Source organism: Sminthopsis crassicaudata, chromosome 4, assembly GCF_048593235.1.
Source record: "Sminthopsis crassicaudata isolate SCR6 chromosome 4, ASM4859323v1, whole genome shotgun sequence".
In the NCBI taxonomy this organism is placed as follows: domain Eukaryota; kingdom Metazoa; phylum Chordata; class Mammalia; order Dasyuromorphia; family Dasyuridae; genus Sminthopsis; species Sminthopsis crassicaudata.
Window position 1 is genome coordinate 110,975,968 of NC_133620.1, and position 18,315 is coordinate 110,994,282.

The 18,315-nt window shown below is 35.0% G+C and overlaps 1 protein-coding gene across 1 annotated transcript in view; it reads left to right on the top strand.

Annotated features, from left to right (window-relative positions):
- The first annotated feature begins 12,905 nt into the window (after positions 1-12,905).
- The window catches only part of KCNK2 (potassium two pore domain channel subfamily K member 2), a 269,015-nt gene continuing 263,605 nt past the window's right edge, over positions 12,906-18,315 (top strand). The window contains exon 1 of the mRNA XM_074309154.1: positions 12,906-13,243. Within this exon, the coding sequence (XP_074165255.1) occupies positions 13,210-13,243 (34 nt within the window). The 5' untranslated portion in view covers positions 12,906-13,209. The remainder of the gene's footprint in view (positions 13,244-18,315) is intronic.

The following is an 18,315-nucleotide window of genomic DNA, read 5'->3' on the forward strand; positions in this document are numbered from 1 at the left end:
TATTCTGAAGCAATGAGGTGGTATGGTAGATAGAGCACTGAATCTGGAATTAGGAAGAGTAGAGTTAAAATATGACCTTATACTATTTACTAGCTGTGTGAATTTGCACAAGTCACTTAATTTTTGTATCCTTATTTGTAAATTCAAAATAATTTACCATTTGTTTCTCAGGGTTGTTGAGGATAAATGAAATAACATTTGTAAGGTGCTTTGAAAACCTTAAAGTGCAATATAAATTTATTATTTCTTAACTTCTGGCCTCTTTGTGGTTGAAGAAAAATTCAGTTTGTGGGAAATGAGTAACAAAATAGTGGATTATATTTTAATATCTATGACTGCTTCTGGGAGGGAAAATTGAAGAAAGAGCTGACCCTTCAGCCTGGGTTTGCTGCTACTAGTTGCCTTTAGAATCAATGACTCCTCTTCAAGATTTTTTTTTCTGCCACAGTTCATTTTGACATTTTCTCCTTAGGGGGTATGCTGAGATGATATACTTGCTCCAATTTCTGGATTGGAATCCCTCATTCATTCACTTGATAATTTATGGGAGAGTTCATCCCATTCACATTTACAGTTAAAATGATTAATTCTGTATTTTCCACCATCTTATTTACCCTGTTATTTTTCTTTTTCCTTTTCCTTTCCCCCTTTCCCTCCTCTTCAGTATTTTGCTTCTGACCACCACCTCCCTCAAACAGCCCTTCCCTTTTATAGCCCTTCCCTCTTTCTTATACCTTTCCCCTACTACTTCTGTTTTTCCTTCTATTAGCCTCCCCCTTTCCTTTCCTCTTTTCCATTTCCCCTCCCACTTCCTTATAGGGTGAGATAAGTCTCTCTGTGAAGCCAAATATGTCTTATATTCTTTATTTGAGCCAAATCTGATGAAAATAAGATTCACACAATTTTCATCCCCTCCCTTCTTTCCCTCAATTATAATAGGTTTTCTTTGCCTCTTCATGAGATATAATTTCCCTCACTTTACTTCCCTTTTCTTTTTTTTCCTGTACAATCCCCTCTCCACCTGTAGTTTCTTTTTCATATTATGACAATAAAATCAAATGATACCTGCACTCTCTAAGTATACCCATAATAGAAATATAGTTCTCAAGAGTTTTTTCCTTTTTATCTTTTTATGATTCTCTTGATTTCTCTATTTGAAGATCAAATTTTTTGTTCAGCTCAGGTCTTTTCATCAGAAATAAATGAAATTAGCCTGTATCATTGAATGTCCATCTTCTTCCCTGACAGATAATGCTCAATTTAGCTGGATAATTGATTCTTGGCTGCAATCCAAGTTCCTTTGTTTTTTGGAATATCAGATTCTAGGGCCTTCTGTCCTTTGAGATGAAAGCTGCTAGGTCCTGGGTAATCCTGATTGTGGCTCCTTAATGTTTAAATTGTTTCTCTCTGGCTGCTTGGAGTTTTTCATTTTGGAGTCTCTTTCAGGAGGTGATCAATGAATTCTTTCAATGGCTATTTAACCTTCTGATTTTAGGACATCAGGACAGTTTTCCTTGATGATTTTCAGAAAGATGATTATCTAGGCTCTTTTTTTTTTCATTGTGGTTTTCAGCATTTAATAATTTATAGACATTCCCTGAGACATAACTCATACTACTTGGTCTATCTGAGGAGGAGTCTTTTGTTGAGTTCATTTCAGTTTGAACACCTTTTTTTTTTGTACTTGGTTTGAAGCCTGTGAATGAATTGACTGAGAGGACATATTATTACTTACTTTAAGTGGGATTGGGTAAATCCATCATCCCACTCTTAAAGTTAAAAAAATTACTATCAAGGAATAAAGTTCCAACATTGGCAAATCAGAGATAATGAAAAATAATGCAGATATTACAAGTTGGTGGTTTCTACCCTCTCATCCAGTAATGGAGTTTAGGAATTACTTCAACCCTTCTTTGAGAACAAGGAATAAGAAAGTCTACACATTGTTGGGTAGACTACTAATGGAACAAAAAGGAGAAAACATCTTGCTCTTTTTCATAAATACTGAATGTGTATATGTGGAATAGTGTACATAATTCAAGTTATAATCTTTCTAAGAAAAAAAAATCAAAAAGTCCCTTTCATATAAGGATAAACTAAAAAAAAGATTCTTCAGTCCTGTAATCCAAAATTAATGAATAAGGTGTTATGTATCCAAAGTCAATAAAGTCATGACATGTTTAGAGAAGATAAAAATGAAATTATGAATGAAAAGTCAGGATACTGAAAAAAGAGGTTCCTCAGTTTTTAGTGTTTAGAATTAATCAAACAAATGTTTATTTAGTAAACTAATAATGTCAGGTGCCTGAAGGGGTAGTATTTGGTAAATAGACATAGAATCTAGAACAATGACATCTCAGATAATCCAAAATGGATTATTGAAAGAAATTAGGTTTTTGTTTATTTATTTTTTGAGGGGTTAGTGATAAAATACAGGGAATTTCCAATTTTGGGAATTGATAGATATTTATGCCACTATGTAGGTACTTGATAAATGCTTAAAAAACTTATGCAAGTTTTCTAAGGAAACCACAGCCAAAAATAGAATGGATGAACCATTGTTATGTTTTAGACACATCATGGCATGAACTTGGAGATATATTTATTGTGGGGATACAGTGAGATGGTCTGTGCAAAATCTTCATAGATCTAAGATGGTCATATCAAAAAGCAGACTGTACTTGCCCTAGAAAATAATATAAAATTTGCCCAAGGGCCTATGGAGAAATCTGGATTCCCCTCTCCCCTGGGCAATAAAGTTAGGGAGTGGGGTGGTTAGGAATGGTATTAGGATTGTAGTGGCTTGCAACCCTGGAAACTCTTGTGGCCTGGCACCACATGTATTTGCCCACTTGGCTTTGTAAGAGTAGTTGGATTATATTGAGAGGCACCAGGAAAGCTTACGGGAAGAATGAATCGAAGCAAATTCCTTTTACCATTATAGAGCAAGTTCATGCAGACACCAAAATAAATCACAAAAGAATAGGAAAAAACACATGTCACGATTCAAACATTAGGCTGGAGAAACTAACGTGGAGCTATTTCATAAAGGATGACAAACATATGGAACAAGTTATGAAACAAGGACATTATAGTAAAAAGAAAAAAAAAAATAAAGCACCATTGGCTCCAGGGGCTGGCTAGTCAAGTTAGCATAGAAGAGAGGCTAGGAAGAGGAAGAAGAAAGAAATAGCAGTGAGGAAAAGCAGAAACCAAAGAAAGATGACTCAGATGGTATTCTAATTCTACTGGCCTTTTACTTATTTTTAGTCTTTTCCTCAGAATAATTGAAAAATATCTTATAAACTCTAAAGGAATTTTAAGGTAGTACGTCTCTTTCACTGGAAGATCTTTAAGTAGGAGCTCAGTGACCCCTTGTTGACTACGTTGTAGAGGGATTTTTGTTCAATTATTTGTTGGACTAGACAGTGTCTGAGATCTCTTCCTTCTAACTCATAGATTCATGACTTTTATCAAAGAATGATATCACAGATGAGGATTTATTCCTCTGGATTCATAATCTAGAAATAGCAAAGTTTTATTAATGGGAACTTCACTCATTGGGACTTTGCTTTACTTATGAAACAGGGGCAACTAAACAAAGATGAGGAAACTCTAGGCTAGAAGATGGGAAGGACATTTTTTCAAGGACAGATAAATGGCAGGGATAAGATCTGACTCCACATCAAAAAATCTTTACACTATCCCATTTCTAGTGGATAGAGCATTAGTTTTGGTTTCAGAAAGTTGTCAATTCAGGCTTTCTGACTTTTTCTTTTTTTTTTTTTTTCTTCTTCAGCTCATTTTACAAACAGCTGAGGCAAACTGGGTCCAGGATCGCACAGTTAAGATTTGATCTTGTCTTTCTGACTCCAGGCTCAGTGTTCTATCCACTGTGCCACTTACCTGTTCCTGTTTCAGATACTTTCTAACCCTGTCACCATGTAACTTGTAACCTTGTTAGTTGATCTCAGTTTTCTCATCTGTAAAATAAACTGAATTCAATCTTCCTTTTATCCATCAATTTATGATTCAATGATTATATTCTTTCAAAACAAAAACATCATGGCCTTGTTTTATTAATGAAGATGTGATTCACTGTTGAGGTAAGATGGTGAAATGATCACTGAGGCCCCTTCCAACTTTGAGGTCCTCTGATTCTTTGATTCAGCTAGTGATATTTACAAAGATTTTACTCTATTTTATCAGTGTTAGAGAAAATGTATGTGAAGAACCTGAAAAACAAAATATTTCCATACAGTCATGGTATGGTATTTTGGTGCAAGACCTAGGTTAAAAATCAGAAATGATTAGGAAGAACATTAATTTAAATTCCAGAGGCTGAGATAAAATATTGCAGTTTTTCCCCTATGTACCCTCATAGGGTCTACCTCTTCCAGCCCTACCTCTTCCTTTCCTTGTCCTCAAGTATTATAAGGCCTGCTTGGCCAGTTGCAAGACTTATGCACTTTAACTCTTAAACCCCACTCCCCTCAACAACAACAACTATAAGTAAATGTACAATCCCTGTGCTCTGGGTGGAAATTTACACTCTGTTTTTACTTCCCTTGAGATGTATTAAAATGAGGCCAGAATTTCCCCTGCCCTGCTTTGGCTTTTACGTGGTTTTCAGGGGCCTTTGAAGCCCTAGAGAGAGATGACAGACTTGTTTAGCTAGTTTTATAAGTCCCTGTGAGTGCTTTTCCACTGGCACCATCTTGTTCCATGTTCTTTTAGGAAATGGAAACTCAGCTCTTGTTGAGTTTCGGGTGTGCATTGGCATAATGTGTGTCCTTGGTCACTAATGGCTTCACCTCACACTACTGGAGCTTTTTATAATGGCCATTTAAAAAAAGGAAACATAGGCACATGAGGCTACTTTCCAATAGGGGAAAAATGGCAAACCCTAGTGTTGCACCTCTCAAATGGAAAATAAAAGTGGGAGAAAACAGTGGTGTGACTCTTAGTCATTACTGTCATAAACATGAGGCTTAAAACCTATTGTATTTTTAGGTAGTTTGGCTCTTTTTTGGACTTAGTCTATGCCTTTGCAGAAGGGCAACTAGACTCAAGCTTCTGGTTTGTTTGTTTTGTGGTGACATCCATATTCTCTTGCAGCATAAAGTTATAGAATTTATAAGGATTTTCATGACAAATTTTAGAAGTCACATTCACTAATTTTTGCCTAGTTCAAAAATATCGATCTGACTTATTTACATTGCAGAAACATAGATTTAAGTTTGATGGAAACTTACCAAAGAGAGCTAGCCAAGAGGAGAGTGTATCACTTCAGGAGACAGTGAATTACCTATTCTATAGGTCAGATAGATGACTTTATGATTAGTTGCAGAGAATATTCTTAGTCAAATAGAGGTTGGATTAGGTGGCCTCCACCTTGAAAAACCTTGCTTTGATAAGCACAAATTGAGCTTAGCATACAAGATTTGGGGTTGAAAGAGAAGTTAAATAACTTCCCAGGGTCACACAACTAGCAAGTGTTTGAGGTTGAATATGAACTCAAGTTTTCCTGATGCCAGCTAGCTGCCTCACTTGGTTGCTTGTCCAAGAGGCAGATTAGTATTATGAGACTAAATGGATCTATAGTACTAGTCAGTGGGCTTCTAACAACGGTGGAAGCATTTTTGTATCTTTAGCTTTCAGCCTTGCTCTATATTGTTCTCCTCTTTTAACATGTTATGACAAGTAATGCTTGCTACCAAAATGTAAATTGTACTGTTTGGACATGTATATATGTATTGTATTTAATTTATTTAACATATTTAACATGTATTGGTCAACCTGCCATGGGGGGGAGGGGGAAAGGAGGGGAAAAATTAGAACAAAAGGTTTGGCAATTGTCAATGTTGTAAAATTACCCATGCATATATCTGGTAAATAAAAACTATTAAAAAATTTAAATTGTCATCTCAAAAACCTATAAAATTAGACAGTATCCATTAAAAGGTCAAATGACTTGCCCATATAGTCTATATGTGTAAAAGGCAGGGAATCAACCCACATTTAGTCTTCCTGATTCTGAAGTGTTCTTAGTTTCTATGTCAAGGTTTCTGACACATGCCTGTAGATTGATTTATTAATATTGAATTATCTATCAGAAATGGCTAGATAGACTAAATGCAGCATAAAGAAATAGTTATGATATAATCAGGGCTATTAGTTCTGACTTGATTTAAATAAAATCAAAAGACTCCCTATGCAAATGAAAACTAATTTAACTGGATTTTTTTGACTTTAAAAATTATCAGTCTGAAAAGAGTTCTTAAATTCTGAATGTCTTAAAAATACTTTCGGATGAGTTCATCAATATTTATTCTCCTTAAGTCAATTCAGAAGTAACTTTAGGGTATATTTCTGTCAACCTTATTTTAAACAAGCTACTTAAATGAACTTTGAATAATTATCTATTGTGATACACACTTACACCCATATATATATAAATATATATGAATAGATAATAGACCCCACATCCAAAATACTGTTATTCCATTATTTACTATGCACTGAATTAAGTCAATTCAGCTAAAAATAATTCATTCTATTTTGCTGACAAAGTATAATAAAGATGGCACCAAATATATCCTATATCATACACTGGGTGGTGAGGTTGTTAAATGTTGCTTTTTAAAGATAACTTTTATCACTAAGTTGTATTTTAATCTGAAACCACATAGAATTCAAAAGGAAGAAAAAATCTTTCATAGTTAGGCTGAAAGGTACTTTTTCAAAGCAGTTCAATTCATTGATATTTATTTTGATTGCCTAGATAATCAAAACATTCTTTTCTAAAGAATTTTTACTTCTCCTAGAGTAATCAATTCCCAAGTTTTATGGCTTATATTTTCCAAAGTACATGCTAATCAGCTTAAATAAAACCTGTCAACCCTATGGGAAAAACCCTTGAGAACTATGTTTTATAAACCATGAATTTATTGAGCAGAAGAGCTAAAAGGAACTTAAGAGAGCAGAGTATTATTTATTTCACATGCCATCCACAAATAGTTAAGCATGCTCTGTTATGAAAAGTTAGAAGTAATAGAAGTAAAGAGAGAGAAAAACAAATCTGGTGAACTTCCTAGAGACAGTGACATCTGTGACAACATCACCATCATTATAATAATACCTAAGATTTAGATTGCACTTTAAGGCTAACAAAAACAATTCATACATATTAGCTCACTTGATTCTCATGAGAGCCCTCTAAGGTAGTTGCTAATATCATTGTTTTACAGATCAGTAAGGCTGAGGGAAGAGGCTAATAGAGATTTGTGCTAAAGGCAGTATTTGATCTCGAATTTAAGCTGACTCTCAGCCCAGAACTCTACTAATCTACTTGTCTAGTAGTCATCAAGCCACATATCTCCTCCACCATTTCGTCTATCATTACCAAACACTGATAATCAACTCTAAAGTTATCTGCATTAAAAGAGTTGGTAGAAGTAAACAAAGTCCTCAAATAGGGTAAAAGAAGGGATTGTTCTTTATTTTGCAATGTGGGTCCATATTTAAATTGGGAATTTTATTATGTAATCCATATATATATAATATATTATATATATGTGTATATATATATATATACACACATACACACACACACACACACACACACACACACACACACACACACACACACACATATATATATATATTTGTACCTCAAAAGCCTATTTTAGGAAGTGCTGCAAAACTGTGTAGTTTCCCTGACGTTGTCTATAATTCAATGTCTCCTGGAAAACTGCTTTGTAGAAAAATAAAATGACCTCACACAGAGATGCGAAACCATAAGTATAGCAAATTATTGTAGATATTTTAAAAATCTTCCCTATTAGTTAAATTCAAAGAGAGAGGGAGCTGAGATGTAAATAAAGCAAGTGGGACTATCACCTGTCATTTAGATCTTTGTCTCACCACAAGATTTCCATGACTAGAAGAGGAAGTGAACAGAGATTTTTGTGCAGTTCTGCCTTGCTTAAATCCAATTTATATGCAAATCAAGACATCACCCTCATGATGTGATTGATCCTTTTAGAAGGAAGAACAAACAATAACAACAACAAAAAAACCCCCAAGTAGTTAGCTCTTGTAGATTTAGAGCTGGAGGAAGCCTAGGAGTTATCCAGAACAAATCTTTTATTTTATATATGAAAGAATGGTGGGAAGAAAAAGTAAAAAGCCTTGAGCTCAGATCATCTGTCTTCTGAACTTAGATCTTTTCCCATTGTACCATGCATAGGAATTTGAGTCACTACTGTTAATAATACTGTTAATAATGCACTTGCAGATAATCAAGAATTGTCTATAGTAAATACCTAATTGTTATTAGCAGTGTTCTGTTATAGAACATGTAGACATGGTACTCCTCTAGAAAAAGAATAAAGACATCAAGCAAATTTACTCAGCAGCAATGAATCACATTACATCTGCATTTTAAAAAGTGTCTGTCATGGAGTACAATATGAATAAATACATATAGGGGAAAATATAGGTATGAGGAGAAGAGTATAGTTGATATAAAGATTGGGGAGGAAGAATGAAAATTGTGCTTATTAAAAGTGGTGGTGGAGAACAAATGAGGGGAAGAAATAAGTTCTTTGGTTAGTCAAGGAGTTAATTTTTTTAAATTTATTTATAAACTATGACTAATTCTACCATTCTGGAAACTCTTTGAGGGCAGATTGTGTACTTGACTAGCTCTGCTTTCCAAAGACTAATTTAGTGAAGTATGGAGAGACTCCATCTCTGATAGACCTCACTTGGTGACGAGTTCTTTGGTCATTATAACTAATTAAACAAAATGACCTAGGGATAGATAGAAAGTGGATAAGTTGTGATCTGTTAAAGAAAATGCCTATATTAGTGATATAAAAGACCTTAAAAGTGTGCTTCAAACATAGATTTACACTAAATAATTTATTGAATAAGAAAAATACTTTTTGTTTATTAATTCAAATCCTGGTAAATTATTCCTTCAAGATTTATTAGCTTAGTTTGAGTTACTATACATGTTAGTTTGTTTTTCAGTCATGTCCAACTCTTTGTGACCCCATTTGGGGTTTTCTTGGCAGAGATACTGGTTTGCCATTTCCTTCTTCAGCTCATTTTACAGATGATGAAACTGAGGCAAACAGGATTAAGAAACTTGCCTAGAGTCACACAGCTAATAATGGCTAAAATCAGATTTGAATTCAGGAAGATGAGTCTGTGTCCAGGCTTAGCATTCTATACATTGCTTCACTACATATACTTTACTGAAAGTGCGTTTCTTTTAAAAAAGAATACTCTCAGACTTGTGAGTAATTCAGACTGATTCCATTCAGTTGAATTCTATTTAATTCAATAAGCATCTATTAATCCTTTGCTATATGACAAGCATTGTGCTGAAAAATATATATACATATATAAAAAATGAAATAGTTGCTGCCATAGAGGAGTTTATATTCTACTGAGGAGAAACAATTTATACTCATGTAAATAAATGCAAAATAAATTCAATCTAAGTACAAGATAATTTTGAGTGACTCAGTAGGACCTGAGAGAAACCCAAAAACCGTTAACAGGGTGCACTTGTTCTGAGTCTGATAAGAAGTTGGGGGGTTTCAGGAGCCAGAAGGGAGAATAAATCTTCGATGTTTGAGAGGAAGGCTAGGAAAAGGCTTGGAGACCTAAGACTAAATGTAATGTGGATGGAATCCCAAGTAAACTAGTTTCACAGTAACACAGAGTGAATGAGGAGTAAAGTGTAATTGGAATAAAATATAAGTTGGAAATGATTTTCAAAAGGCTTTAAATGACAAGAGGAGTTCGTATTTAATTCAAAAAACATCAGGGAATTACTGAAATTTCTTGAACAGGGGAATGACATGGACTGAAGTATGCTTTAGAAATATTAACTTAATTTTACACCTGTACAAAGAGTGGATTAGGCTAGATGCATGGAAAAAAATCAAGAATTAAAACAAACGACCCACTTGTTGAGGTATATAGTCCATGTCTTTACCCAAAAGCAAAGAGGACATTAAATTTCATAGGAGGTCTTGAAGCAGCTACACAGGGATACAACATGTTAACAGGATACCATTTTCATGCTGGATATTTGCTGAAAAGCAACAGAGCAACAAAAATATTTTTGAAAAGGAAAGTTTTGTGGCCAGGTTGTTTTGATTCGGAGGCTATAAACATGTCCTTGCTGACAAAAATGAACATGTTGTCGAGGACTCAAACCTGATGTTTGTGTCGCAAACCAAATCCCAAACCTCTCTTTAAATAGATGGTAGACTCTGGGACAGGCATTGAGAAAACAAAATTTCCATGAGATGCAGAATTCTCTTTTCCTTTAAAGCCTTTGTATGCTGAATTGAATGAAAAGAAGTACATTGGGGATCTGGGAAGGTTTGGCAATGACTTTTGGATGCTTATCTGAGCCACACTGGTTAAGAATCTGGGATGGAAATCTCCTAAGAATAACCATTCTCACGAAATTTCCGATCCCTCCTGTTTTTGGCAGGATCTGAAATTCCGTGGAAATGGCTCATGTCGCAAGACTTCTGTGTGGGGCTGGCCAGAACCAGGAAGGAGAGAGGCCCCGGAAAAAAAAAAAAAAAGGGAAGGGAAAAAAAAAACAACACCAAATTGAAGCGGTCTGAATGTTTTCACGCCTTTGAAAAGGTTTGGGGTTTGGCTCCTACTGAGACAGAGTGCTTCCCCCCCCCTTCACTCTCCCTTCTTAGATTTCCCCCCTAGGCCAGCTCCCTCAAATACCTTTCACCTGACTCATGAAGCTTTGCATGTCAGGAGAAAACAGGGGTGTGGGTCATTTTTCAAGATTCCTGATATTTTGGACCTATTTGGATACATTCTTCTTTTTGACAAAGGGCTGAGATCCTGAGTAACATTGGTGCAAGATGTTCATTTGCTGGGAGGTTGGGCAAAGTGAGGACAATAATGGCAGCTGGAAATGGAAGCCAAAGTACATCTTTCCATAATTTGTCTCTGACAAAGACTATCAGAAATTTTCTTCTAATCCAGGCCATAGGAAATTTTTTTTAAAGTGTGAGGAGTATCTCAGAACTAATAATAGGAAAAATTCAAAAATAATTATTTGGTTTCTAGGGAATTTCTAGCTAGATCCCAGGCACTTCCATAGGGAATGATAAAGCCTCCAGTTTTTTGTTCAGTTTCTACCTGTCCCATCTGACATTCTTATTTTTACCCTCCAAAATATACCCTTACTTTTGATTATTCTATTCAATGTTCTCCTTCTCTCTCCTTAAGCATATCTTTAAAGCGATGTGTGGAATCTGGGCACATTGTTCTGGATCGGGTAGCACTTTGCAAGAGCCAAACCTGTCTCCAAGTGACTAATCATAAAGAGTTTTCATTCTTAACTTCAAGATTCTAGGACTACTTCCATGACTGAATCACTTGTGTTTTAAAGTCATTTGAGGACACTGTGCCTCCATTTACCTATATTGGGATAAAATTATCAATATCCCTTTTAAGATGTACACAGCATTTTCAAGGAGCCATAGAAGTAACTGATAGATCTTAACCTGTTCTTTTGCCTCCAGCTAATTAGTTCAGTTAAATGGAACATGGCATGGTATCAATAAGACCAAGGTCAGGGGTTCAGTCTTCTCTCTGGTCCAGTTAGCTTTGGTCTTTTTCACAAACACAGACCTACCTCCTTAATCTTCCCCAGCTGCCTCATAAACTCATGCAGCTGGTCACAGGGGGACCAGACAAGAGGGTGTAAATGGTTCATTGAAAACTTATTCCCACTTCTGGGGGAGAAAAACAAAACAAAACAGTTGAATACTCGTCCTATTGGAGGTGGGTCAGTAGTCATTTTTGTATGTATCATTTATGTGATTTGAAGCACAAGTGTTGCTTTAGTTAGGTGGAAGGGTCACATTACTTGGACGCTGGCATTTTAATGTACATTATCACATTTATTGTCCTATCAAAACCAGATGTTTAAAATTAGGGCTAGAAATTCCACAACACAGATTGTATTACCTCTGGGTCACCCTACCACCTAACACACACAGCTCAGCTGTATTTTGTTATGGCTTTAATAAGAGCAATAATGTGTTTCCACAAGTTTTAGACTGGTATTAGATGACATGTGGGCTAATTTTGGTGGGTTGAGCATACCAGTAGGGGGTTATGCAAACCAGAGCAATTTGCTTTCCAAACAATGAGAGAACATGTGAAGAGGCAAAGCTAATAATCACAGCATGGTGTTTTCTCTTTCTCCCTCTCTCTTTCTCCTACTTGTTCTCTCAAAGGTCCCCAAAACTTTTTCAGTAATGGAATCTACGTCCGATGAATAACTTTCTCAGTCCAGCCAAGCCCATTGGATCTTGCATCTCATTTTGCTTTTCCACAGTACATCAACGTTGGCAGAATTAAAATAAGAAGGCTAACCAAATTGATAGTATTTCTGAATTGAAAAAAAATGCTGTAATCAATGCAAAGTTAGATAAGGTAAGGAAAAAGAAATAAAAGCCTATGTGGATTCAGGCCAAGAATTCATCTGTTTGCATTAATAGGTTCCAGCAATGGTACTACAGGCACGGAAAGCCTGTTCGCCACTGCACTTAGCAAGCACACTAGCTTAAAAATAAACTTTGACAACGTAGATCTCTTTGTCCTTTCAAGAATGGAAAACATTATGTACTTCAAAGCATACTAACGCTGACTCTAAAATATACTTGATATATTAATCCTCTAGCAATTGGTAGGGTCATTATATGGCATACAGTACAGGGATGCTTTGTGTGTAAATAGTACATAAGCCCAGAGAACTAGTGAGAATAAATGGCACTAATGATTTTGATCTGCTCATTCATAGTAAGGAAGAAGCATCTGTCTTTTAAAGTCCTCTGGAACAGTTGGGTTGCAGTTCTTCATCATCCCTAATCAGGGAAAATGCTCCTGAGCCAAATTGCTAAGACAGTGAGTATTTTGGTAGCATAGTTCACTAGCATTCAGCAACGCACGTTCACTTTTGAGTCTTTTGGACAGGAAATCCATCTATGGGAGCAGCGTTCATGAAAGCAAGAAAACAGTATGGGACGATGTCTTGGGAGTGGATGTGACCTTGTTCAGAGATTTACAGAGAAGAAACCTTCAAAGAAGAATAATATTAAGGATCAAAAGCATGATGACTCCTGATGAAAACATCACCAAATGATGAACCCACGAGCAAAAAAGACCTTCTTCTGTGAGTATCTTTTACAATCTTCTAAACATTTATGGGAAAAGAGGCTCTTTTGGAAATTTACTTTCTAAATTTCTGGATCATGTTGAGTCTACTTGAAAACTAGTATTTTATGGAAGTTTTTATTATTAATTTATATATGATTAAATTCATTGAGTCACTCCAAAATGCAGGGGTTTGTTAATTTGTTATAGTAAATTTTGGACAAGTTGTACATTCACATAGGTGTGTTTGATGCTATAATAAGTATTTTCTATCAGATTTGCACTGTATATTAATATAATAAGATTATTTGGGGCATATTTGTAACTTTCAGTGTGTGTGTGTGTGTGTGTGTGTGTGTGTGTGTGTGTGTGTGTGTGATGATTTATGCTTTATTTACCTTGTATCCCTGTTGTGGCCAGGACCTCTTACATAAAGGGGGAATGAATTTCTTTGTTCAGATAAGGACTCATGTACCATTTAGAATTTATAGAAAAAGAATTTTATCAGCAAGTTTCAGACTCCTTTTGTATGATTGGGGTGATATGGTTTAAAGCACTGGGGAATGGGCTGGAGAAGATGCTAGAAATCTCACTTGGGGTGAATAATTAAGACTTGTTTTTTCTCTAAGATTACAGTAGATTTTCTAAATTATTTTATGAAAGGCATTTAGATGTTCTGTACCTTGATTTTTCTATAAATAAATAGGAAAAAGCAATACTCTTTGTCTCCCTTGCCAAGATTTCAGGAATATTGAAGGATAAATGAAGTGATTTTGGAAATGTGATTTGAGCTCCTCAGAAGCATAACACTATGCATATATAAAATATAATAGAATCTCTTTATGATACTAGGTCTTTGGGACTGAATGGATAGCTTCTTTTCTCTAATATTTCCTTGTATTAAGGACTAATGCTATTATATTAATATAATCTTTTAAAGAAAGAGGTGCAAAATTAGAGTATGGATAAAAAGGAACTGAATAACTGAGATTTTATTAGGTTCAGTCTTTGAGTTTTTATTTAACAATAGCAATCTGATTGTTTTTTCATTTGAAAGAAATAAAATTTAGCACTCATTCAATGGTAGTGCTCTTCCAAATGCCTCACTCACATTAAAAAAGAAATGGTCAGAACCATGTCTTGGGGAATATGTATTCTCTGATGACTGGCAGGGACAGGTAACATTGGGAGAAGTAATTGAGCAAACATAAATGATTAAGTTCAGAGCATTACTGTGATTTGGAGGTTTTAGTTATCTTTGGATACAGATGGAAGACTTTGGTTTCAGGTATAAGAGGGAAGAAGAATCAGCAATAAGAGGGTTGTTGGGTTGGGTAAGGGTTCATAGTGTTAGACTGAATATGTATCCACATGGAGACACATCAGGGAAATAGGAGAAAAAGAAAAAAATGATCTAGAGAAAAAAGTAAAGCAGTGGAGAACTATGTAGGTAAGGGAAGTTTTATGTTAAATAGAGCTAAGTTCAAACAAACTTGTTTGAGGATTCTTACAGAGTTGTCTTCCTTCTAAATAGGAGTAATTAATAGGATTAAGAGGATCAGTTTTGTATCAGTGTCATTAAAACTAAATTGTTATAATTGATGGACACTTTGAAACATTAAAGTGAATCATCTTAATTCCACAAATTAGCCTTTTCCTCCTGGGAATGCCACTGATGTACCTTATTTTCTCCATGTAGAGTTATTAGATCTTTACTAGGGTCATGTTGAACTTCCTGTATAGATCCTTGTACTAAAGATTAGAGATGAAAGGAATCTCCTCCGTGTTATAGAACAGAGATCTTTATTTCAAGCAAATATAAATGAAATTATCTAAAATCCATAGCACTTGTTGAAATAAGAAAGGATTTTTAAATAAAAGATGGGTATAGACTTATTATACATAATGAGAAATTAGATTTTTAGAGGATTTAATAGAAAAGTAACATATAAACTTAAGTCTGGTGCTCAATAGTTGCAGTATTGAGCATAGTTCTTTGTACTTATTAAATAGACATTGAATTAAATTATTGATGAAATCCTACCATTGATCCTTTAAAGTTTTTTAAATGTTGCCATTATATCAAGCAAAGAAGTAGAAAGAGGCACCCATATGCTCTATGTAAGTTTAAATATATAAAAGCTTAAAATAAGTAAGCTTTAATATAAAAGAATTAGAAAGAAAAGATCTCACCTGTATGGGGAGATGTTGAGTGAGACAATAAAGGGATATAATCTTAGAAATATAAAGATTATAGATTGTAATGTAATCTGGATTTATGTCTTATAGCTACTTTTTGAGTTGCTTTAGAGTTGCTTTTCTCTTTTTTATATATCTTATGGGTTGGCCAACTGGATTCATCATTGTGTAATATAACTTAGACACCAAAATAGTCAGAAAAGTGAACTGGCCATTGTTAAGCCAATCCTTTGACAGAACTTCTCCAGCTGCAGCATCTCTTGGAAGAAATATAAGGAGAGAAAAGTATTTTGAGATTAAAATAGTTTGTTTGTATTTTCTCATGGCCTTTGTTGTACCTGCTGGTTGATTTTGCAGGAGTCAAATTTGGACTTATGGTGGATTGATTCACTTCTATAAACTCCCTTGTGCAAAATAAAACATACTGGATTGTTTCATAAGGTGTCAGCCTTGGTCTTAAACATTGTTACTTAAAATTGCTTAGCTATGTGGTATACATCACAGGGACAGAAATTAAAGTACAACATCTTATTAGATTGAATATTTCAACTATGGGGCTTCCTATGCTGGTAGATAGAATGTCTATAGGAGGTTGACTGGATTAACAGAAACAATCATGTTAGAGAGAGAAGTGCTTCCTTGGAAAATGAAATAAATGACAGATAAAAAGTGCTTCTGGGCACTGTGTGATTTGTTATATGATGAAGAGTTTCCAAGGGAAAGTACATTTGAAGAGGAGGAGGGGAATGTTTCCTTATTAATTATAATGGCAAAGTGAATCTCCTTAGCATTGACCAGCATGTGAGGCCAAATTTTCCCCAGCCTTCGGTGACTTAAGAATATTGAGAATCCAGGTATAAATGATGCATAGGTGTAAGCATCATAATTGCTCAACCAACTTCCAAGAAAAGATGCTTCCAAATATTTCCCAATATAAATTTTGGGGATCAAAGTTATATACAATAACGGCAGAACACTGCATGATTAATGGTGGTGATTTGGATGCATATGCAATTAGTTCTAGTGAATCTAGAGTGAACATGGTGCTTCATAATAACAATAATAATTAATATTTTAATAATGTTTCAGAGTTGCAAAAGAAGTTTTATGAAATAATTTAGGTTATCTCATTTTATCCTTGTAATAACTTGGCAAGATAGGTAATATTAATATCCCCGTTTTACAGATGAGCAAACTGAGACTAAGGGAATTTAAGTGATTGTCTTATGATCATACAGCTAGTATTTGAGGCAGGATTTGAACAGAGGGCTTTCTGATTCCAAACCCTTCATTCTATCATGTAACATTTAGACAATGTTAATTGAACTTGTACTTCTTAGCAGTTAGAAACACTTGAGCTTTGCACTAATTTAGCATAAAGAATAATGTTAATTATATATTTTATAATATTCATGTGAAATCCTCTATGTACCTATTCTGCCTTATAACCTCCTTAATAAGGAGAAAGTTTCCTAGAAGTGGTCTTCCAAAATCCTCAAGTGTCTCCTAATATATGCCTAATATTTCTAGTGTCAATTTTTCCAGCAAAAAAGGACTTAAAAAGGCTGGTGGTTTTGGGTGTTGATGTCTGGGATCTCTTTCCAAGCTCTTTCCTTTATGAATTTGTCTTACAAAGTTGGTTTGTGGTTCTTCAAATGATGCTACCTACAACAGGTGACTTTTGTGCAGCTTGGCCCTGGTTCCAGAATTAGTAGTTATGACTCTGAGATTGTTCCTCATGCATCCTCATGTGTCAGTTAATATATTTCCCTGGGACTTCTTCTTATAAGATAAGAAACCCCATCAGTCTGTATTTCAGGAGAAGAAAGATCTAAGATCAAGAACTTCTTTATCTTAACCTATCTGAGAATAGGAGCATAACGGGGGCATGACTTGGTCTTTGGACATCTCAGAAGGAACCATTCTGTAGTGATGTCTGCACGTAGGCTCTACTAAATCCAGAACATGGTTCACACATGTCTGAAGCTTTTTCTATAATTGCCATTGAGGACAGGATTGAACTGGGAAGAATTTTTGTCCCAAAGCATAAGTGAGGATATGGATGGCTTTGTGATACCCTTAATAAAAATGATTGGTATAAAGGAAATAACATTTGCATAGTATTCCTTCTTTTAATAATTTTTATGTTTTATGCATTTTATTTTTATATCAGCTCATTTGCATATAAGGGCAGCTAGGTGGGTAGAGCATTGGGCCTGAAGTCAGAAGACCTGAGTTTAAATTGGCTTTAGATACTAGTTGTGTGATCCTGGGCTTCAGTTTCCTTATCTATAAAAGAAGTTAGAGAAGAAAATGACAAACCTCTCAAGAGTCTTTGACCAGAAAACCCCAAATGAGATCATGAACACTCAGACATTTCTGAAATGGCTGAAAAAAAGAAACTATATCCATATAAATCCATATTATCCCATTCTTGCTCAACAGCTACACAGCATCATAGTGTGTAAAGAATTGGGCCTGGAGTCAGAAAAGACCTGAATTCAATTGTGGTATTAGATATTTGCTAATTTGTTGTCCCTGGGAAGGTCATTAAACCTTTGCCTGCCTCAGTTTCCTCTGCAGTAAAAATGAAGATAATAATAGCCCCACCTCCCAGGTTATTGTGAGGATAAATGCGAATACTTATAAAGTGCTTGGGTTTAGCCCAATGCATGGCTATCTATGGTACTTAATATATGTTTCCTTTTTTTTTTTTTTTTTTTTTTTAAAGAGTGATAGTCTATTCTCATAACCTACCACTTCGCCAAGGAATGGAGGAAGGTACATTCTTTTTTTCAATTCTCTGGGTCCAAACTTGGTCCTTATAGTTATACCGAGGAGATCTTTGTTTTATTGTTCTTGTTAACCATTGTGTATAGTTATCCTGATTCT